Source organism: Aquarana catesbeiana, linkage group LG03 (genome assembly GCF_042186555.1).
Source record: "Aquarana catesbeiana isolate 2022-GZ linkage group LG03, ASM4218655v1, whole genome shotgun sequence".
Classification (NCBI taxonomy): Eukaryota; Metazoa; Chordata; class Amphibia; order Anura; family Ranidae; genus Aquarana; species Aquarana catesbeiana.
In genome coordinates this window covers 311787593-311812438 of record NC_133326.1, presented here as the reverse complement: position 1 = coordinate 311812438, position 24846 = coordinate 311787593, and the positions used below count along the sequence as shown (strand labels likewise).

Sequence of the window (24846 nt, the reverse complement as noted above, 5' to 3'; positions counted from 1 at the left end):
ATGTTCCGGTTTGTTTTATTTCCCATGCATTTTGCCACATTTGTTGTATTGGAGTCTCACGTTTGGGGGACATTTACAATAAATGGCACTACAAGCGCGAGGCACTTTTTTTGCATGTTCAGAGATTGCGTGGGAATGTGCATTTCTGTGCACATTGCCAGAACACGCAGATGTGAACAGAGACTGATATGATGGAAATTTGTCACAGCGGCATGCAGTGTTCCACCATATTTCAATTTTTTTATCAGTTACCACCATACAAAAACTTGTACTGGGCTTTTTTTTTAGAAGCAGGCAGACATGTGTAAAGTGTGCATATTTTCTTTGGATGGAAATGTTGGAGGAAAGTTCTTTCTCTCCTTTACTCATGAGTATGAATCGCTGTAAAATGTGGTGTGAATGTGAGCAGACAGGGAATGTCTATGGTTCTGATCAATGGATACTGGACCTTCCTAAGATGAGTCCCTGAAAACCACAAAGCTTCCCAAAGCTGCAGAAGACGGAAGGAAAATGGCCGAGCTTGCTATTAGTTTGAGAAGAGGGGGGGCACATTTTCTTAGAGGTTTCTCCCCACAATTTCTGGGTTATGGAGGGTCTACGACACACTTTCTGCTCACTGTGGCTATGGAGATAAATGGTCTTGCTGTGTAATTGGTGAATCTGTTCTTTAGCTCCACGGAAGGCTATACAAGCCCAGGGAACCCCCACCTCCAACAAACCTGTCCAGGGGATTGGCAGGACATCGCCAACGGAAAAGAGGAGTCTGCAGAGCCAATCCAACAGGCAGATAGGATTCACCCGAACATTATTTAGACTGGGCTGTGGCTCCCCAAGTAACTGACGTAGTCACATTGCCATTCAGGAGGAAAAAACAACAAAGAGCAGTGCAGGTTACAATGTAAACAATGTGCCTCAGTGCACATCAAAAGAATGTCCTTTGAGCAATTAGAAGCTCTCCCTGAGATGCATACAGTCTATTGGCAGGGCAGCCTTATGAAGGGAGGTGAAGCCACTCCAGATATGCAAAAGAAGAAGAAACAGCAAAGGCGCCTCTTAGTAAGATAGTATATTTTAATGATACAATTCCACTAAAAGCACTCACATGTTAAAACTTGTTAGTCCGGCATAGGTACTTTCAGTAAAGGCCATACGTGATTGCTGCACTCTCAGATGAAAGAAAAGCCTTGTTCCTCTCCGCTGCCGGCTGGTGTGTTAGCGCAAACTTCCGGGATCTGATCGTGATCCAAAACTAGGCTCGCACCTCCGCCGGGCAATCGAATGGAGGGCTGGAACGCAAATCCAATGGTATGGGCTGTACTGCCGTTAAGCGACGCGTTTCAGAGCATGCGCATTGAGGAGCGCTCCTTTTTCAAGCTAGGGGAGATTGATTTAATTGCAGCCTATTTAAGTGCTCTCCTAGCACTGCTGCCTAGTGGATAAAAATCTTATCACAGGGATAAATAAAAGGAATATAAGATTACAAATAAAATGATGTGCATGTGTAAAATAAAAATGTGCAACTAGCCTTTCTTGCATTCGTTTTTTTCCTTATTGTGCTGGGTAATTATATGTGTGTTATTACAAACACACATATATATATAAAAATAGATCAAATTATATATGACTAAATTGTGCGCACATTATTATTATTAAAAGATTATTACTAAAAATTGTTATTATGCATATTATCACAGATAGTATTATAAATATATATATAAATATAGTTGATCGGTATAAAATTTATATTTCATGGCCATGATAGATTTTATTCAAAAGGGGAGGGGGGAGGGAGGGGAGGAGGGGGGGGACCATTATAAATATGATAAACCCTTGTACCATCCATATGTACATATACGGGCAAATAGACATACACATATGTATAGATATAGTGTGTGGCACCACTAAAAACGGGGGATATTTAAAATCACCTATATACTCACATGAGTATAACTTGTGGGTACTAATAACTGGGAATAATTAAAATAACATGAATATGACTGTAATATGTTAGTTGTGTTGTTATTACTTATTGTTGCAAACGGGATTATACATATGAACCAATGTTGTTATAAATTGGTGGATATTTCTAATTCTTCATTGATTCCGCCAGGGTTTAGAGTGTCCAAAGAATAAATCCAGAAGGTCTCTCTTTCGCATAGTCTATAGAATCTTTCTGCTGCAGGGAGATTTTTAGGTATTTGCTCTATAACCCATACCTCGAGACCTTCCGTGGATTTTGCATGGTGTTCACAGAAATGACGCGGGACACTGTGTTTGTCCCTCCCACCTTTTATCTTTCTTCTGTGCTCACCTAATCTTTGTCTTAGTGGGCGTATAGTACGCCCCACATATATAAGGTTACAGGGACAACTGAGACCGTAGACTACAAAATCTGAGCCACAGTTGTAAAAATTATCCAACATGTAAATTTTTCCTTTGGTGGAAAAATGTTTCTTTCCATGCTTGACAAAACTACAATATAATTACATATACACATATATACATATAATTACTCAGCACAATAAGGAAAAAAAACTAATGCAAGAAAGGCTAGTTGCACATTTTTATTTTACACATGCACATCATTTTATTTGTAATCTTATATTCCTTTTATTTATCCCTGTGATAAGATTTGTATCCACTAGGCGGAAGTGCTAGGAGAGCACTTAAATAGGCTGCAATTAAATCAATCTCCCCTAGCTTGAAAAAGGAGCGCTCCTCAATGCGCATGCTCTGAAACGCATCGCTTAATGGCAGTACAGCCCATACCATTGGATTTGCGTTCCAGCCCTCCATTCGATTGTCCGGCGGAGGTGCAAGCCTCATTTTGGATCACGATCGGATCCCGGAAGTTTGCGCTAACACACCAGCCGGCAGCGGAGAGGAACAAGGCTTTTCTTTCATCTGAGAGTGCAGCAATCACGTATGGCCTTTACTGAAACTACCCATGCCAGACTAACAAGTTTTAACATGTGAGTGCTTTTAATGGAATTGTATCATTAAAATATACAATCTTACTAAGAAGCGCCATTCCTGTTTCTTCTTCTTTTACATTGCCATTCAGGAGCTGCGGGCTGCTGTCTGGGGGGGCAGGTTCGGCATCAATGGGGCACTGGGGGGGGGGGGTGATGTCAGCAAGAGCGCTTTAGCCACATCCATTGTTTGCCGCAGCGCGCTGCATTACCACTCTCCTTGGGACACCCAAAGATGTCCCAGGTCTTTTATAATCCTATAGTGTATACTATGAAAAAAATGAGCCCTGTGCCGTTAAAGTGTTCGGGTTTGGCTTGAAGAAAAGTTGGCAACCCTAGGCAAATCTCAATGGCACACAGATGAAAAAAAAAATCTGAACAGGGGTTGTAACCCTAAGTAAATAGCAGTATATCCATAAGTATATGTCAATGGTTTATTTGATGTTTCAGTAACGACCACTACCATTACAGCCATTCCCTAACATTTCTGCCAGCATTGCCCACAGTAACAATGGCCGCCGGTGCTATGTTTCCGCCTTCTCCAGGCTAGGGGCGTACTCTAGCAGGAAGTCACGTGCTCACGGGTGTCACGGGGAAAGGACGCAGGCGGGGTTGGTGGTCATCCCTGGATAGGACAGTGATGGCGGCGACTACCGAGAGTCAGTCCCCGGACTGGGAGTTTGATCGCCTCGATGACGGCTCGCAGAGTAAGGCCTGTCATTCCCTGTATACACACAGGAGCGGACCTCATCTGATGGGGGCATGTCATCACCTTGACAGATACCCGGGGCATGATAACCGGCCATATTTGGGCTCATACCCAGGGGTACACATCACCCGGGGCACCTCTTCTCTGTCATCATCCTCTGGTGTCTGTGCCATGGATGCCACTATGTTATGGCTGACTTCTGCACATTGCCCACTGCATGCTAATGTCACTGGTCAGTGCCCACTGCATGCCAACAATGTCTAATTTCACTGGTCAGTGCCCACTGCATGCTAATGTCACTGGTTAGTGCCCACTGCATGCCAACAATGTAAAATTTCACTGGTCAGTGCCCACTGCATGCTGTCACTGGTCAGTGCCCACTGCATGCTGTCACTGGTCAGTGCCCACTGCATGCCAACAATGTCTAATTTCACTGGTCAGTGCCCACTGCATGCCAATGTCTAATGTCACTGGTCAGTGCCCACTGCATGACCTCGGCTGATGACTGACTAATGCCAGCTGGATGTGCCATGTCACTGGTCAGTGCCCACTGCATGCCAATGTCTAATGCTTGTCTGATCTTTAGCCAATGCCATCCGTGTGACACAATGCCATCGTTATCTTATGTACACTGGACATGGCCCACTGCGTGATCTGTATTCTTTCCTAATGTCCACTACATGCCAATATGTAATTCTAGTCTGTGCTCACTGCAAGCTCCTGTCTAATCATTGTGTGTTATAATTGACTAATGCCACCTCTATGTATCATGTCAGTGCCCACTGCTATCTTTGCCTCTTGTCTGTCATCTTTATTACCCTATTCCATCATTATCTTATGTACACTGGGCATTGTCTGCCTCATGCCAATATCTAATGTTTTACTATGTCACTGAGCACTGCCCACACCATTCTCATATCTAATGCTTTCTTCATGGTACTGTATACTGTCAGAGAAATGCCAATGACTAATGCTTGCCTCATGTCCCTAGCCAGTGCCTGCTGCATGCCGTTACCTAATGTCCCCCCAGTCAGTGCCAGCTACATGTCACTACCTAATGCTTGCCTCATGTCCCCTCCCCCAGTCAGTACCTTCTGTACCCTATATATCTAATGCTTTCCTCATGTCCCCAGTTAGTGCCTACAGCATGCCACTGCCGAATACTTGTCTCATGTCCCTAGCCAGTGCCTACTGTACCCAATACTTGGCTCATGTTGCCAGTCAGAGCCTACTGTATGCTTCTATTTAATGCTTGTCTCATGTCACCAACCATTGCCTACTGTACACCACTACCTAATGCTTACCTTATGTCACCAGTCACTACCTACTGTACTCTCTACCTAATGCATGCTTCATGTTAGCAGTCATTGCCTAATGTACACCACTAATGCTTGCCTCATGTTACCAGTCATTGCCTAATGCACCCATTACCTAATGCTTGCCTCATATCACCGTCAGTGAGTGTCTACTGTATGCTTCTACCCAATGCTTGCCTCATGTCACTGTCAGTCAGTGTCTACTGTATGCTTCTACCCAGTGCTTGCCTCATGTCACCGCCAGTCAGTGTCTTCTGTATGCGTCTACCCAGTGTTTGCCTCATGTCACCGCCAGTCAGTGTCTACTGTATGCTTCTACCCAGTGCTTGCCTCATGTCACCGCCAGTCAGTGTCTACTGTATGCTTCTACCCAGTGCTTGCCTCATGTCACTGCCAGTCAGTGTCTTCTGTATGCTGCCTTCTACCCAATGCTTGCCTCATGTCACCGTCAGTCAGTGTCTACTGTATGCTTCTACCCAATGCTTGCCTTGTGTCACCGTCAGTCAGTGTCTTCTGTATGCTGCCTTCTACCCAATGCTTGCCTCATGTCACCGTCAGTCAGTGTCTACTGTATACTTCTACCCAATGCTTGCCTCATGTCACTGTCAGTCAGTGTCTACTGTATACTTCTACCCAATGCTTGCCTCATGTCACTGTCAGTCAGTGTCTACTGTATACTTCTACCCAATGCTTGCCTCATGTCACTGGCAGTCAGTGTCTACTGTATGCTTCTACCCAATGCTTGCCTCCTGTCAGCGCTCGCTAACTAGCGGTTGCCTCCTGTCAGCGCTCGCTAACTAGCGGTTGCCTCCTGTCAGCGCTCGCTAACTAGCGGTTGCCTCCTGTCAGCGCTCGCTAACTAGCAGTTGCCTCCTGTCAGCGGCCGCTGTGCACTGCTTGCTTCTGGCCTATTCTCCACTCATACTTCTGGCTAACATGTTAACATATTAACTTTACAACATATCCTAAGAACAGGTACTACATTGTCTGTACAGCCTCTGATTGGTTATGTCCTCATGACATTTTGTTATCACGATGGGCAGTGACCATCCCAATCAAGAAGATTGATTTTGTCTTTGTTTCTATAAATATATGATCTGACTTCTGTTATATGTTGCACATCATTTTTATCAAATTTAGGTATTGTTGTACATTTTAGTCAATGTAGATAAGTATTAACCGTTTTTTTATGTGGAATAGTTGGCAGTAATTGTACATAATAATTAGCTTTCTCCTGTGATAATTTTTCTCCCTCCATTAAGGTTTTATTTTCTTCTCGCTGATGTAAGCGCTATACGTTTGGTAATACAGAAAACACCTATTTTTTTGTTATGATGTCTAATTTGAACCGAGCGGTTTCTTTAAAAACATCAACAATTCCGGGGACAAATGTGCTGGTGGAAGAGGCTTTGAGCTTTTCCCATCCTTTCATTGAGGCAGCTGTTCTCTGCTATGAATAGAAGTCACACTGAATGAATTTAGATGCTCCATGCCTCTTAGATGAACTTGAGTTGAATTAATGAATGGACACGGCAGCAATCTGTAAGCCTATCAAAGAAACTTCTTTGTAAAGCAAATGCTTACTTGCCATTCTAGACCCTCTTAAGGATGGCCGTCTTCATCCTGCATTCCTTTTTCTTTGATATTCTTTAGAATCCCAGAGGCAGAATACAGAAACATAAAGGCCTTATTCCTGAAGCTTGGGGTCACCAAGAATCATGAGCATGGATGACTTGGCTCACAAGTCTTTCTTGTTTGTTAAAACAGACATTACATTTATCATAGCTGTTTTTTGTCAGAATGTTATCTTTTCAACCTATGTGCACGTTCCTCAGCCATGTTTGTACTTTATAGTACTCCATAAATACATACATAGCATGCTCTTGATAATTTCCTCATTTGTTTAAGAAAACCGTTCTATATGTGTGCTTGTTACTGGATTGTATTCCAATACATAAGAATTAAGAAATAACTATACTTAAAGTGATTATAAAGGAAAGATTTACACTTTATTCTTACCTTCTCTGTGAAATGGTTTTGCACAGAGCAGCCCCCAACCTCTTCTTTTTGGGTCCCCCCGCCGGTGGTCCTGGGTCCTCCCCCCTGCTGAGTGCCCCCATAGCAAGCCTTTTGCTATGGGGGGCACTCAAGCCGACTCACTCCTAAGCCACGCTTTGTGTCTATTTACATGCACAGCGTGGTTCGGCCCCACCCCTGCTCTCTCCTTATTGGCTCACTGGCTGTGATTGACAGCGGCAGGAGCCAATGGCTCTCGCTTCTGTATGAGCCAATGAGATGAGAGACCCGGGAGAGCCGCTGCTCTAGTACACATCACTGGATGGGATTGGGCTCTGGTAAGGGGGGTGATAAAGGGGGTGCTGAGGGAGAGCCCCATCCAGAAGGTTTTTTACCTTCATGCATAGAATGCTTGAAGGTAAAAAACCTTGAGCCTTTAGAACACTTTAAAGTGGGGGTAAATTCCCTTGGTTGAGTTTCACCTATAGGTAAGCTTATAATAAGGCTTACCTATAGGTACAGTAAATATCTCCTAAACATGCGCCATGAAATGTGAGAGGAAGAAGTAACACAAGGAGCCAGTCAGTTTATGTGATGACAAGAAGCATGCTGATAGGAGGAGAGGACAAGGTGACAGAGAGACAAGTTTATCAATGTGCTTCTTTCCCTGTCCAGTCATAAACTGAGGTGGGTCCAGGATGTCTTGGAGTTAAATGATGCTGGTCATGAGGACATTTGAAAAAGCTAGTTTTGCTATTTTTACCTTTTAGCCCGGGTTCACATTTGTACGATGTGAGACATCACATATGAGTCGCACCCACACTGTGGGTGCCGATCACATGCGGTGTCTGTGCAGTGCGAGTTCAGCCATACAGATTTGTTTTTAGCGCTGCAGTGTATTTTTTTTTTTACCAAAAATATGTAGCAGATTACATATTGGCCTAAATTTATGAAGAAATTTAATTTTTTAATTTGTTATTGGATATGTTTTATGGCAGAAAGTAAAAAATATAGTTTTTTTTTTTTTTGAAAATTGTTGGTCTTTTTTGTTTATAGCCCAAAAAATAAATGCAGTGGTGATCAAAGCTCTATTTGTGGAAAAAAATCCATAAATATTATTTGGGTACAGTGTTGCATGACCATGCAATTGTAAGTTAGGCCCCTTTCTCACACCTGTGCAACCTGAATGTGACTTTGCAGGACAAGTCGCACAAGTGTGAAAGGGGCCTTAAAGTAACGTAGTGCCATGTCGCAAAAAATGGTCTGGTCATGAAGGGGGGGGGCAAATCTTCTGGAGGTCAAGTGGTTAATTGGAAAGAAATGTGAATGCCGCCATTGTTGCTAGTTGCCTGACTGCCATGCTGACCCTCTTGCTTTAATACTTTGATTCACTAACCCAGGTATGTACGGTATATTAGGACATCTGGCATTTCTCACTTGGAACATCCTCCTAAGAACCAGAAAATAAGCATTTTTACAAGGAGTTCAGCATCCCTTATATTTCACCCCATAGTTATGCCCATGCCATGGTCCTAACTGTTTGTCCTGAAGAGCGTTGAAGAAAATGATTTTACAATCATTTTTTTTTTTTTCTGCCAAAGCGATCCAGAAAAAAACTAAAGCAATCTATTTGAAATAAGCTATCTTATATGCCGCTAGCGATGCGATTTTGGAATCATTTCCAGCTGTTTTTGTTAATGAAAGCTGCTCATTGAATATGCAGTAATAATTAGGAAACGAAATCGCGCTTTAAGAACTGCTTCATGCTGAGTTTTCTGTGGAACAAGCTGATAAACTGTGAATGCTGAATCATTTCAGGAAAAGGCAGTTGAAATCAAGTGCTTTCATTTTTGTAAATGGATCAACTTCCCCCTTTTTTTTTTTTTTTTTTTTTCTTTCTGTAGCAGTAGCAAACCTAGGATCGTTTTTTTTTTTTTTTTTTTTTTTTTTTTTCTTCTAATTTTAAAATCACACTTTTGTGTAATACAAACAGGTATTTATTACAGTTCAACATTTCTCCACCTGACAATGCCACTTTCTCCCCTTTTTTACATTTTTATTTTTTATTCAGGTGCTTTCTTTTGCCATCTTATAGCCATCATCCTAGCTTGAGATTACGATACTGGCTCAGGGATGACACAGGCATGAAAATCATGAGCTTTAACCATGTGATCGGCTGTGTCCAATCACAGCTGGTCACATGTAAATACGGAGATGCCAGTGTCTTGCCGAGAAAGTTCCCCCGGTGGATAAGGACCCCCCTGTACTGCGCATACGCACTATGAATGACTACGGAGCTGCTGAAAGTCTCCGAAGTTGAACAGCTGATCATCAGCTCTACAAGGCGCCTGTGCACTGAGTCCAGGTTCAAGCCCCACCATCCAAGTGGACATAGAGTTTGAATAAAACTATGCCGAGCAAAGCGAGGCCGTGCCCGAAGCGTGGTGAGTGGCCCTGTTACAGGCGCCTTGTACAGCTGACTCTCAACTGTTCAGCTTCGGCGGCTCGTGCTGCGCCTGCGCAGTACAGGGGAGTCCTTATCCGCCGGGGGGAGCTTTTTCGGCAGAACACCGGTAATTGGCTCTCATCACCTCACACTGACAGAGTGTGTGGCAAGGAGAACCGATCAGTGGCATCTCCTCACAGGAGACATCTAGACATGTAATCGGGGCACTGATCATCAGTGCCCTGATTACAATACAGCGCCATCAGTGCCCATCAGTGCTACCCATCATTGCCACCCATCAGCGCCAATTTATTTCTTTATTTTGTGCAATAAAGAAACAAAGCTACCCTCCAAAAAAGAAATAAATATGCTGTGCAATATCACGCTACTTATTTCCAACCAAGGATCAATTAACCATTTTACATTCATATAACCTGTGCAAACAAATCTAGTTCATATAAAGTGGATTGAATTGGAATCTCCACTCCTATAATTTTACAATATGACCAATAATTAATGAAAACCCAAATAAAGTGCTTGTGCTGTGTTCAATAAATTAATTAAATGTGACAAGTCCACTAAGAAAAAAGTGTTCCAGTCCATGAACTGAAGGCTGCAATTCCAAGATGTTCTCAACTTTTATCCATGTATTCATGCTTCAAAAGTGACCACCACAACCTCACCACAGGTGCCCCCACTAGGGTTACACTCATCGGATATTGTTGACCAACCAGGAATACTCCAGGAGGGGATCTGTTAGTGCTTTAACTCTTAATCCACTTCAGATCGTTCTCATATAACCATGGTCCCGAAAATCTACATTCAGAATTCAGCTGTTCTCTAAGAATAGTAGCCATTACTAGATTTAAGATCAGATCTCTTAGACCTCATGTACACGGCTGCTGCTAAACGGACGTTTAGGAGCAGTTGGGCATTTTTTTTCAACTTCTCCTGAACTCTCCTCTGTTATCTTATCAGTACATGTACACAGGGTTGTTTACAGTCGTTTCTAGGCAGTTGAGTTTAGAGGCTTTTTTTGGAACGCAAAAAAATGGGTTCAGAAGCTGAGTTTTAGAGGCATTTCAAGCGCCAAACGCTTCTAAACGCAGTAACTCACATTTAGCCGCGTTTCATTTATAGGCGTTTTTCATTTTTGGCTATTTAAAAAAAAAAAAAAAACGCTAAACGCGGCATGGCGGACGTTTTAAACGTGGGTTACTATCCGTCAAGTTAAAATAGTTTAGGAGACGACGTAAAAATGTCCCATGTACATGAAGCCTTAGGCTTCTTGTACAAATAGCTTAATTTTGACTGGAGGCAATTAACTTACCAGCATATCTTTGGAGTGTGGGAGGAAACCCATGCAGGCACAGGAAGAACATGCAAACTCCAAGCAGGTAGTGCCGTGGCTGGGATTCAAACCGACGATCCTAGTACTGCTAGGCAGAAGTGCTAACCACTTAGCCACTTTGTTGCCTCTTCATGCCTGTTTTAATCCCTCAAAGCTGCAACCGTGTCGGGTAAGGTAGGTAGTACCGCCCATGAACACGACAGGTGCATAAATTTTGCCATGCCACAAGTGCACATGAGGCCTAACCTCCTATCCTGTGCCTGTCTGTGTAAAAATCCATCACGGCCTTCAAGAGTTTAGGCCGCTTACTGCTTCCTGCCTTGTAAGTTTTAGATCAGAACCAAATGGTTAGAGTATGGGACTTGACCTCCCGTAGAGAAAGAGGCAATTCTGCCTCATATGTGCCACCAGTGCCACCTGCCATTGCCATCTGACAGTGCCCACGAGTGCCACCTATCAATGCCCAAGAGTGCCACCTATCAATGCCCACCAGTGGTGCCAATCAGTGCCACCTAGCAGTGCTGCCTGTCAGTGTAACCGATCAGTGCCCATCGTTGCCACCCATCGGTGCCCATCAGTGCCGCCTCATCAGCGTACATCAACGAAGGAGAAAAATTACCTTTTTTTTAAATTTTATAACAAAATATAAAAAAAAAAAAAAAATGTTTTTTTTTAAAAATTTGGTCTTTTTTACATTTTTTTAACAAAAAATAAAAACTGCAAAGGTGATTAAATACCACCAAACGAAAGCTGTATTTGTGGGAAAAAAATTATAAAAATTTAATTTGGGTACAGTGTTGTATGACCGCGCAATTGTTATTCAAAGTGCATCAGCGCTGAAAGCTGAAAATTGATCTGGATAGGAGTGGGGTTTAGGTGCCCAGTAAGCAAGTGGTTAACACTGACAATTTTGTCTCCAAGTAAACCTGTCAGTGGATTGAAAATTTACAAATGACCTACAGTTTTATACGTAACCTGTCGATCAGCCCATTCGGTAAGGCCCTGTTTACATTTTGCGTTTTGGGATTGAGGGAAGAATTGCTGCAATGCGTGACAATTGCAGCACAACGCTCTGCTATTCTGCTGCGATTGTTGCTTAACAGGATTGCGCGGCAAACCAGACCTTTACAAATTGCTAGAAGCTTGTCAAAGGAAAAGGAGCAAATTGCAATGTCAAAATTGTCAAATGTCAAAATTGCATAGCAGGAACAAGCTATATACAGGGCTTAAAACTTCTCAATAACAGGACGAGTGGCATTGATCTGATTCGACTCAAACCCCCTGCTGGCAGCTGCAGTTCCTTTTGTTGACTCCTAGTCACTGCAAGACACAATGGGGTTGATTTACTAAAACTGGAAAGTAGAGATGGGTTCGGCATGTTTAGGTTCCTAGTCTCAACCCACCTGCCGATCCCACCAGGAAGCTGACACGGCACACCACTAATCACAGGCAGTGAGACATTTCCCGATCTGTGCGGCTGCGGACTAGGAAATGTCTTGCTGTCTGTGATTAGTGGTGTGCAGTGTCAGCTTGCTGGCAGGAACGGGCAGGTGGGTAGGGACTAGGAACCCGAACACACCCAAGGCCATTCCCACTGGAGAGTGCAAAATCTGGTGCAGCTTTGCACAGAAACCAATCAGTTTCCAGGTGTTATTTATCAACGCTTAATTGAACAAGCTGATTGTCTACCATGCACAGCTGCACAAGATTTTGCACTCTCCAGTTTTAGAACATCAACCCCAATATGCAACGTAGAGGTGGTGTGGGGGGACCACAGTAGCCAGAGGGAAATTGTAGCAAATGGGCCAGTGGACAGGTAAAATACAAGGTAATTTCCATCATAGATTAGTTCTTTCGTGATTTTGTTGACCCCTGACAGAGTCACTTTAAAAGAGAAGTATGTTTTTTTTCTTTATCATACATCACGGGACACAGAGCACCATAATAATGACTATGTGGGTTATACGCTTACCTTTAGGTGATTGGACACTGGCAACCAATAGTAAGACGGTTCCTCCCATATAACCCCTCCCACACCGGAAGGACCTCAGTTTTTTCGCCAGTGTCTTGAAGGTGATGGTCATGGCTGTTGAAGCTCTTCAGTTTCTTCAAAAGAATGTCCCACTGAGGACGTTATAATCGGATCCATTCGGATGGCTTACTAAGCTAAAGTGGATGATACCCGAACCTCGGCTCAAGAACGAGGTGTTGCTTGTAATGTGTCCTATTTAGGCGCTGGACCCTTGCTCACCGCATGCGCCGAGCGGTGGGCGGGTCGCCGGCCACTGATGCGCGTGCTCGCTTCCATGCTAGGGCTTATAGGCATGGAGCTCCTGGCGTGCGCATGGAAGAAGTAGAGCGAATGGTGGGCACATGAGTCTGATGGTCTTGGACACTACGGTGACAGGTTAAAGACTGGTTGTTATTTGTGGGGAGTACTCCTTGGTTATTTCTCGTGTGTAAGCAATGTCTTCCAAAAAACGAGGAATAGGGAACAAGGCTAGCCCAGGGGTAAAAGTCCCTCCACAAAAAGCAAGAGACCAACCCCACATTGATGCAGCCTCAGTCTCTACTGAAGGACCTGCGGTTTCTGACCTGGCTGAGCCATTGCACTTGTCAGGCATAGTAGCCACTACCAATGTACCTGCCTCGGCTTATGTTACAAAGGATGATTTGGCATCTGCCTTAGGGGGTCTTGAAGGCAAAATAGCTGGCATGATTGCCTCTGTAACACAGGGGGGAAGGAAGTGTAATAGATCTCCCTCCCCTGAGCCTGGGCCAAGTGGTGAGTCACTAGAGCCCCCGGACTCTTATAGCCAGATGGGTCCAGGTGACCTGGAACCAGAATGGGCAGAGGATCCAGAGGAGGTGGTCACTGCACTTTCCTGTTCCACTCTGGGATCTTTGCGACCTAAACAAATTTCCCAGGCCTTTCCCTTGCATCCGTTACTGGAGCAGGTGGTTTATGCGGACTGGGAGCATCCTGACAGAATATACTTACCTCCCAAAAGGTTTTCTGTTTTATACCCTATGGAGGAAAAGTTCAGGAAGAAACTGAGCACACCTTTGGTAGACGCTGCCATATCTTCTGTAAATAAAAATGTAACCTGTCCAGTGGATAATGCCCAGGTTTTCAAGGATCCGGCTGATAAGAAGTCCTTATTAAACCAAATGGGGAAGTAAGGCCCATTTTGGACCTCAAGGCTCTCAACTTCTTTGTAGACGTCCGATCCTTCCGTATGGAGTCGGTTCGTTCAGTAATAAGGTCCCTGAGAAAGGCAGACTATTTGGCATCCATAGATATCAAGGACACGTACCTTCATGTGCCGATCTTCGGTCCACACCAAAGGTTCTTACGCTTCACTGTAGAGGGCAGTCATTTCCAGTTTGTGCCACTGCCCTTCGGTTTAGCCATGGCTCCCAGGGTCTTCACAAAGATTCTGGCCCAGTGTTGGCTTCCCTAAGATCTCAGGGAGTTTTCATAATAGGATATCTGGACGATCTACTTCTAAGGGAATGCTCTCGCCCTATGCTAGTTCTAATCGTGTCAAGAACAGTACGGGTTTTACAACGCCTAGGTTGGGTACTGAATTTGGACAAGTCAGCTCTTTGTCCGACCCAAGCCTTGGTGTATCTGGGTCTGGTCTTGGACACCGCCCAAGAAAAAGTGTTAAGGGCGGAAGGCCCTTAAAGGTCGCCTCCATAGTGGAACTTGTACAGAAGGTGAGAAAAGAACCAACACTTTCTGTCGGCTGTGCATGAGGTTATTGGGCAAGATGGTGTCGGCTTTCAGCGCAGTGCCATATGCACAGTTCCACTCCAGAGTGTTCCAGAACAGTATCCTGAAGGCCTGGGACAAGTCTGCTCGAACCTTGGATCAGCCTATGGTTCTATCTCCACAGGTTCTATGGAGCCTCTCTTGGTGGTTAAGAACCAGCAACTTCAGAAGAGGGAAGTCTTTCCCACCAGTGGCCTGGAAAGTGGTGACCACGGACGCCAGTCTTCTCGACTGGGGAGCAGTCCTAGAGGAAGCATCTGTTCAGGGAGTATGGTCCCAGACAGAAAGGACTCTGCCCATCAATCTCTTAGAGATCCAGGCAGCTCGTCTGGCCCTGCGATTCTGGACGTCCAGGTTGCGGGGTTTTCCTGTCAGAGTTCAGTCCGACAACTCCACAGTAGTGGCATATATCAACCACGAGGGAGGTACCAGGAGTCGGGCAGCCCAAAGATAAGTAAATCATATACTAACCTGGGCAGAAAAACATGTGCCGTTTCTGTCGGCAGTGTTTATTCCGGGGGTGGACAATTGGCAGGCGGATTTCCTGAGTCGTCAGAAATTGTTACCAGGGGAATGGTCCCTGCATCCCGAGGTTTTTCTACAGATCTGCCGATACTGGGGGACCCCAGATGTGGATCTGCTGGCATCTAGATTCAATGCCAAACTAGACAGGTTTGTATCCAGGACCAAGGATTCACTTGCTGTCGGGACAGACGCATTAGTGGTTCCTTGGGATCAGTATTCCCTGATATATGTCTTTCCTCCGATCCAGATTTTGCCGCACTTACTACGCAAGATACGGAAGGAACGGAAGCCGGTGATCTTAGTGGCCCCAGCATGGCCCACGAGATCATGGTACTCGGAGATTGTGCAATTGGCAGTAGGGGACCCGTTGGTCCTTCCTTGCCGCCCAGACCTGTTGTCTCAAGGGCCCATATTCCATCCTTCTTTACGGTTGCTGCATTTGATGGCCTGGCTATTGAGACCAGACTATTGAAAGACTGTGGTATTATGGGTTCAGTCTTGTCCACTTTGATAAATGCTAGAAAGTCAGTTTCTAGAGCTATCTATTACAGAGTATGGAAGTCATACATTTCTTGGTGTGAGAAAAGGAAATGGAACCCTCGTAGGTATACGATTGGAAGAGTTCTCGCCTTTCTCCAAACAGGAGTAGACTTGCAGCTCGCTTTAGGGACAATTAAGGGACAGATTTCGGCCTTATCGTTTTTTTTCCAGAGGCCAATTGCATCCCATTCTTTGGTGCGAACCTTTGTGAAGGGAGTAACGCACCTGAGGCCACCGCTTAAACCACCTTTATGTCCTTGGGACCTAAATTTGGTGCTTTCAGCCTTACAGAGTCAGCCCTTTGAACCTATTAGGCATATTCCTTTTGTGCTATTGACCAGGAAATTAGTTTTCTTAGTGGCTATAACATCGGCTAGAAGGGTGTCAGAATTGGCCACACTTTCTTGCAAGGAACCTTTCATGGTTCTTCATCAGGACAGAGTGGTCATGCGTCCTCGTCCAGATTTTCTACCGAAGGTAGTTTCCAAATTTAATTTGAATCAGGATATCATTTTACCTTCCTTTTTTCCTTACCCTAAAACTAGGGAGGAAAGGTCGCTTCACTCACTGGATGTGGTGAGAGCGATAAAGGTTTACTTGGAAATGTCAGCTCCCTTTCGGAAAACTGACTGTTTTTTTATCTTGCCTGAAGGCCCTAGAAGAGGACAGCCGTCAACAAGTTCATCTATATCCAGGTGGATTCGCCAGACTATTGTCCAGGCATATGGATTAAAGCACAGGGTTCCACCCCGGGATTTAAGGGCACACTCCACTAGAGGGGTTAGAGCATCGTGGGCAGTACGCCAGCAGGTGTCTATGGCTCAGGTTTGCAAAGCTGCCGTTTGGTCTTCAGTTCATACGTTCACCAGGTTTTACCAGGTGGATGTGAGATCTCAAAATGAGACTGGTTTTGGCCACAGCGTGTTGCAGGCTGCTTTATAATCTCAGAACCGTTGGGCCTAGGGATGATGTGTCCCCCCCCCCCCCCAAATGCATTGCTTTAGGACATCCCACATAGTCATTATTATGGTGCTCTGTGTCCCGTGATGTACGATAAAGAAAAATGGATTTTTAAAACCGCTTACCTGTAAAATCCTTTTCTTGGAGTACATCACGGGACACAGAGGTCCCTCCCCTCTTTCTTGGATCATCATTGCTTGCTACAAAACTGAGGTCCTTCTGGTGTGGGAGGGGTTATATGGGAGGAACTGTCTTACTATTGGTTGCCAGTGTCCAATCACCTAAGGGTAAACGTATAACCCACATAGTCATTATTATGGTGCTCTGTGTCTCGTGATGTACTCCAAGAAAAGGATTTTACAGGTAAGCTGATTTAAAAATCCTTTTTTTTTGCATATTCATACTTACCCAGGTGGAAGCAGCATCAGACCGATGCTGCATCTGTCCCCCGCCACCTCTTCACTGAGAACTGAGCCACCGAACATCGCCGATGGCTCGGTTCTTTCACCTCTCCAAGCAGAGAGCTGCTGACTGTCAGTCAGCATCTCTCCTGCTCTGCTCCTCCACGCTCATTGGACCGCTGAGCTGTGGAGGGGCGGGGAGCTGAGACTGCCATCAGTCAAGGCAGCTGGCGGATCCAGACTTCCTAAGTCGGGATGACGCGGTGCCTCGACTGATCCTGGTGACCTCAGCGGAGAGTGGACTTCAGACCGCTCTCTGCTGAAAATGGATCCATAGGAGAAGCCCAGCCTAAAAATATCAGGCTGGACTTCTCCTTTAATTATAAAGCAAGCCTTGGTATTTCTCTTTTTTATGCTCACCTTTAACAGAGATGCAAGTAATCACGTGGTGTCTATTTTACAGGTTTTACTAAAATATGAGTTTTCTACCTTCTTTTTTTTTTTTTTTTTTAAATTAATGAACCTGACACAGTCTAGTAGTTTGAACAGACAGGTGTTGAACACTTTTTAAAGTTGCACAGTTGCAGTTTTTGGGGTTTTTTTTTGTAAGTGTTTTTGCAAACCATATTATTTCTGTGTTAGAATATTTTAATTGTGTTATTTAATTTTGCAGTGCTTCATGGCCAGCTTCTTTAACTTGGGGTTAACCCAGGAGGAATGTAGTGGTGGACTCGGGCAAAGCACAGTGAAATAAAACTGCTATTTTGTCTCTGTAAATAAGCCCCCAAATTTCATATTAATGTTAAAAAAAACAAATGTACTCCTGTATTGTCTTTGCATTACTTGCACTTAAATATAAAATAAGTGTGTAACATTCCTTTCTTGAGCAACACAGTCTTTATATTGTATTGCGTATGCACCACCTTTTAGTATTACAAATAGGTATGTCAATGTAATTCTGTTTATTTTTCTATGCAGAAATTCATGCGGAGGTCCAGTTAAAAAACTATGGGAAATTTCTGGAGGAATATACATCTCAACTTCGCAGGATTGAAAATGCCCTGGATGACTCCATTGGGGATGTGTGGGACTTCAGTCTGGACCCAGTAGCGCTAAAGGTGAAATTTCTATCCTAGAGAAGCATACTGTATTCCAATTTCCAGCTACAACCTTATGATACATGGAAACTGGGTCAGCTCACTAATCTAACAAAAAAAAAAAAATAGAATGAAAGGTTGATTTAGGGAATGCTGGTCCTTAGCATTTTAGCTGTGATCTAAATGGATATATTTGCAGTTTTCACAGAAATAGAATAGCTTTATCTTTGGTTCAGTTTCCTGAATAAGTTGCTTTCCTTGTTTCGGACAATGTGTTATTTGTTACTGACTGAATGCTTGAAAGATTAATCAGTCCATTTCCTCCGTCCGTCTTATAATGCTAGGCAGGCGGTTTTGGAATTGACATGGAGAGAAACTGAATTAAAATGATTATGCAATTGCATTAAATAAAACAGTATATGCGTACAACAATATATATTAGCTACCCACCTAGGTTCTCTCTCGTCTTTCGTAAGTCCATGTGACTCTGGAACTGTGCTTAAGAGCTTTCTGGCCCACTTTTATTAAAAGGAAAAGCAAAGTTCTAGCAAAGATTTCCACATGGATTTTCCAACAATTAAACATTCAACAGAAAATACAAAGCCACCTGGCTTCTCTTGTCTTCAGCAGGACCGCTGCTCTCTGTACTTTGATGTCTTAGACTTTTTTCACCCAACTTCTCTTGGCTCACTTAGCCAGAACAGATGCAGCACCCCTGCTGCCACTCCCTGGCCTCTGTGTGGGGTCTCCAGGCACCCTGAGTTCTCACACTTCTCCTGAGACTTACAGAATCCCTGCAGTCCCTTGGACATGTTGTCTCAGCTTTCGTAGTCTCTCCAGACTCGAACGGCTCTCCTGACTCTCCCAGTCCTGTTGGACAACTATCCCCCTAACACATGTCCCTCCTGGCTGGAGCACACAGCTCTCTCTCCTAACAGTGCTCTGTCTCCAAATGGGAGCCCTGAGCTATGGTCAGGCCTAGCTACTAATGAGCAATAACACCTGCATGCTGACACAACCTGCAGGTCTCCAGGAAGACCTGAACAAAGGATTGGAGGCTTATTCCCACCCAAATCTCTTATCTCTTTAAAGTCACTCCAGACCCCGATCCGGGAAGGCAAAACCCGGAGAAAGCTGTACAAACAATTTTCTTCGCTCATAACAAATACTCTGGAGATTCGCACTCTGCCTTAGGCCCTGTTCACTCTGGCATTAAAAGCAGGCGTTTGAGGCACGTTTTTAATGCTCCTCAAATGCCTAGTAAAGCAGTCTGCAATTGAAAATATGGACAGCTCACAAAGCTGTTCACATTATCAAAATGTAAAGCATTTGCACCGTATCACTGCCCTTCAAAAATGAAGCTTCATGTTGAGTTTGAAAGAAGTTGAAGCATCTTAACTCTATTCAAGTCTGTGATAGTGTGTCGTAAACATGCCGGCACGTGTTTCTGGCGCTTTAGGCCTTGATCACAATCATAAATAAAATGGGTATCTGGGGTGTGTTTTTAATGCACATAGAGCATTTGGGGAGTGTCTTTAACAATGCTTCTCAAAGCGTCAAACAATGCGCATTAATGCTATAGACATGTTTGTTCAGAATGAGTATTTTGAGCAAGTGTTAACAAGGGCCAAGTGCAGAGTACTTTTTTTTGTATACTTACAATGTGAAAATCAATAAAGTCGCGCTAACATATGTGTGATGGAAACTACAAAATTAAGTGTTTCAAAAATTAATGACATAAATACCTCAATAATAAGTACAAATATTATACACCTTGAATCTAAAACGTGCAAACATAAATTAAAAAAATGTCCATACAGTGCACGTACGGAGAAATGGAGTAATGAAAGTTTAAATAGAAAAGTCCATAAAGTGAAAAAAACGAATTCCAAAGTGATGAGTGATATGAATTTTCATAAAGTGCCAAGTGCATGGATGGGACCTCCACCTTAGACAAACACTGCCGCTTACCAGAAAGCGATGGTCCCTTATTACAGGGGACCACGCTGAGCAGATGGCTGCAACCCCAGCCCGGGATCTTACAGGCAAGCACCAGATATCTCCACGTCCCTGGGGATCCTCACCATCAGTCACAGCAGGGTGATGTAATTACCAAGAAATAAAACACATAAAGTGCTCCACATAGCGTAAATCCTTATGATTTATTGAGAAGATAAAAGTCAAATGGACACTTACAATTGGACGGTATAAAAACAGCAGAACAGATAAGAAAGCCGTCCGGCTTTGGATCAGCCCGTATCTTCCGGGACTAGACGCACAGAGGTGACGTCAGGACGTGGCTCAGCTTTCTTATCTGTTCTGCTGTTTTTATATCGTCCAATTGTAAGTGTCCATTTGACTTTTATCTTCTCAATAAATCATAAGGATTTACGCTATGTGGAGCACTTTATGTGTTTTATTTCTTGGTAATTACATCACCCTGCTGTGACTGATGGTGAGGATCCCCAGGGACGTGGAGATATCTGGTGCTTGTCTGTGAGATCCCGGGCTGGGGTTGCAGCCATCTGCTCAGCGTGGTCCCCTGTAATAAGGGACCATCGCTTTCTGGTAAGCGGCAGTGTTTGTCTAAGGTGGAGGTCCCATCAATGCACTTGGCACTTTATGAAAATTCATATGACTCATCACTTTGGAATTCGTTTTTTTCACTTTATGGACTTTTGTATTTAAACTTTCATTACTCCATTTCTCCGTACGTGCACTGTATGGACATTTTTTTAATTTATGTTTGCACGTTTTTAGATTCAAGGTGTATAATCTTTGTACTTATTATTGAGGTATTTATGTCATTAATTTTTGAAACACTTAATTTTGTAGTTTCCATCACACATATGTTAGCGCGGCTTTATTGATTTTTATTCTGATTTGTGTCGTATAACACTGGATAGTTGCAGCTATTTTTCACCTATTTGTTGTTTTTGTTGTTAGCGCAGTATTTTTTATACACATACTTACAATGTGGCAGGGCCAGGCACTGTCACACCCCCCCCCCCCCCACTTCATCTCAACACTTCTCTTCTCTACTCTGCTACCGACGACCTCTATAACAAAATCTCACCCCTATCCTGCACTCACCTAGCCACTTCTGTCTACAACGCTTCACTACTAGCCTCACTGGACTCACTGCCCCCCCTCACTACACACAGAATCAGGCCCCCACCCCTTCAACCTTGGTAAACAGATGATACTAGAAGTCTGAAAAAACATAGTCGTGCTCATGAGCGCCTGAGGCGTAAATCTCAGAAAGACTTCAACCAATATAAATCTGCCCTCCAAAAATACAATTCCAGCCTCCTCACTGCCAAGCAGACCTATTTTATCACTCTCATTAACAACTTATCATCCCATCCCTGTCAACTCTTCTCTAACTTCAACTCTCTACTTCTTCCTTCACTGCCTCCACCCACTAAGTCACTCACTGCCCAGGAGATCGCAAATCACTACAAACAGAAGATTGATACAATTCGCGAGGAGATCTATACTGTTTAGATACCCTCCACGCTTTACATCTCACACCCACAGGTACAATCATTACTTCCCTCTTTCAACCCCACTGCTATAGACGAGGTTGCTAAACTACCTGTTAACGTCCATCTTACCACCTGCTCTCTGAATCCTGTTCCCTCGCAAATGCTACGTACACCCTCTGGCTCTATTCTACACCCTCTAACCCATATCTTCAATCTCTCCCTCTCTTCTGGCATCTTCCCCAACTCCCTAAGCCCCCATTCACAACTATGCGAATTAGATGCGGCTTACACCGCATCCAATTCGCAGGACATTGTAAAATTTTTTCATTTGAATGTATCTGGTTTACATATGTGCGTTGTATTCGCATTGCACAAAAATGGTGTACGTTTTCTGGGCATTGCGGTGCGAATTACAAGCCCATTATCTTCTGTGGGAATGCATCTGATTCGCAGATGCATTCCGTTCTGAACATGAATTCTCTCCTTCTCCTCACTACACCTCCCCCCTCTCCCCCCTCTCTCTGCTCACTGATCCGCAGCTAAAACGCAGAGGAACCTCTGAACAACTAATTTTTATCTTCGCAGTGAAACCTGAGCTTCAATTCGTACCGCACATGTGTGAACCCAGCCTCAAACATGCACTTGCCAGCCCCATACTTAAAAAGCCCTCACTGGACCTATCCATTCTTAACAACCTACGCCCCCTCTCCTTGCTCTCCTTTTTATCCAAACTCCTTGAACTTCCTGGTCTACAACCGACTGAAGGACCACCTTGCTGATAATGGCCTTCTTGATCCCCTTCAGTCTGGATTTCATCCCCAACACTCCACAGAAACTGCTCTCCTAAAACTAACAAACGATCTACTAACAGCCAAAACCAATGGACACTACTCTGTACTCCTACTCGGACCTCTCTGCTGCCTTTGATATGGTTGACCACCCCCTCCTCCTCAAAAAACTCCTTGCCTTTGGTCTCTGACTGTACTCTTCGCTGGTTCTCCTTCTACTTATCCAACTGCACCTTTAGCGTTTCTTACAATTCTACTTCCTCCTCTCCTCTTCCTTTCTCTGTTGGGGTCCTCCAAGGTTCTGTTCTTGGCATTGTTGATTTAGTCAACAAAAACGTTTTCGTCATAATTTTCGTCAGAGGCTTTTTACAGTGACGAAAACGAAACTAAAAGTACAGCACATTTTCGTCAACTGATGAAAACTATGACGAAAATAGAATTCGTTTTCGTTAAGGAACGAAAACGGGACGTTAATGGCAAGGAGGGATGTTTACCCTCATGAATTTACTGTATTTATCGGCTTATAACACACTGTATACGCTGATATTTGTTTTTTTACCAATAGGGGGTGGGGATTGGGCGGTCCGCCCCCGTGTGCCACACATTGGGGGGTGGTCAAGTCAGCCACCCCGCCTCTCCTGGCCTTTGGACAGCACTCCCAGCAAAGTCTATCATTAGGAAAAAATCATTGCTAGCCCCTTTTCCTATACTGCTCCTCCTTCTGTGTCACTCATTGTAAGCTGAAGCTTCTAACCTCAAAAGCTTCGCTGTTGGCCGCTCTCCTCCTCTGGCTCCTCCTCCTCCAAGTGTTGCTTTAGATTGGAGGAGGAGAGCGGTCACATGACCATCCATGAATCTTCAGAGGAGAGCAGTCATGTCACCGGGTCCATGCAAGAACGAAGCTATGAGGTAAATTTAGAGACTTTGATTTACAGTGAGAGTGACACAGGAGGAGCTGTGTATGAGAAAGGGCTGACAGTGATTTATTCTTAACTTTAGAGTATGCTGGCAGTGACTGGGGGTCTCCTGAGAATGCAGGGGGGGGCTGTGTATTGTTGGGTTTTGTATTGTGCAGATTGTGGGGGCTGTGCTGTGTATTGTGGGGGCTTTGTATTGTGCAGAGGGTGGGGGCTGTGCTGTGTACTGTGGGGGGCTTTGTATTGTGCACAGGGTGGGGCCTGTGTACTTTGGGGGGCTTTGTATTGTGCATAGGGTGGGGGGCTGTGTACTGTGGGGGGTCTGTGTGCTGTTGGGGGCTGTGTATTGTGCAGATGGGGGGGGGGGGGGGGGGGCGCTGTGTACTGTGCACATTCAATTTTATTTGACCAAAATCATTATATTAGACTAAAATGTACTGGAGATTTTAGATGACTAAAATGGGACTAAAACTAAAATGCCATTTTAGTCCTAAGACTAAGACTAAAATTGAGTCGAAATTTGCTGCCAAAATTAACACTGGTTCTTGGACCTCTCCTATTTTCCATCTGCACCTCCTCTCTGGGTCAGCTGATAGCCACCCATGGCTTCCAATACCACCTCTTCGCTGACGATACCCAAATCAGTTTCTCTACCCCTCAGCTCACTCCCTCCGTCTCCTCACGTATCACTAATTTACTAACAGATATATCAGTCTGGATGTCACCACACCACTTCCTCAAACTCAATCTATACAAAACTGAACTTCTCATTTTTCCTCCCCCATGTGCCCCTTCCCCTGATCTCTCTGTCAAAATTGATGGCACAACTATAAGCCCATCCCCACTTGCCAAGGTCCTAGGTGTAGTCCTTGACTCTGAACTCTCCTTTAAGCCCCATGTTCAATCACTGTCCAAATCTTGCTGCCTCAACCTCCGCAACATCTCCAAAATACGCCCCTTTCTAACCAATGACACAACAAAGCTCTTAATTCACTCCTTGGTCATCTCTCGCCTCGATTACTGCAACTTCCTTCTCATTGGCTTACCTCTACATAGTCTATCACCTCTTCAATCCATCACGAATGCTGCTGCCAGATTCCTCTACCTTACCAATCGCTCTGTGTCTGCTACCCCTCTCTGCCAATCCCTCCACTGGCTTCTGCTCACCCAACAAATTAAATTCAAAATACTAACAACTTCTTACAAAGCCACCCACAACTTAGCCCCCCAGCTATATCACTAGCCTAGTCTCTAAATACCAACCTATTCGTTCTCTTCGTTCCTCTCAAGACCTCCTGCTCTCCAGCTCCCTCGTCACCTCCTCCCATGCTCGCCTCCAGGACTTCTCCAGAGCCTCTCCAATCCTATGGAACACCTTACCCCAATCTGTCCAATTATCTCCTACTCTATTCACTTTTAGATGATCCCTGAAAAACTTCTCTTCAGAGAAGCCTATTCTACACACACCTAACGACTGTATTTTCATTTTCTCCATCACCTCATTCGCCACAGCTATTACCTTTTGTTCCACTTGACCCTCCC

The 24846-nt window shown here is 44.3% G+C and overlaps 1 protein-coding gene across 2 annotated transcripts in view; it reads left to right on the top strand.

Annotated features, from left to right (window-relative positions):
* Positions 1-3522: 3522 nt before the first annotated feature.
* The window catches only part of WASHC4 (WASH complex subunit 4), a 115438-nt gene continuing 94114 nt past the window's right edge, over positions 3523-24846 (top strand). For both annotated transcript variants that reach the window (XM_073620278.1, XM_073620279.1), the window contains exons 1-2: positions 3523-3679; positions 17993-18132. In XM_073620278.1, the coding sequence (XP_073476379.1) occupies positions 3613-3679; positions 17993-18132 (207 nt within the window). In that variant the 5' untranslated portion in view covers positions 3523-3612. The remainder of the gene's footprint in view (positions 3680-17992; positions 18133-24846) is intronic.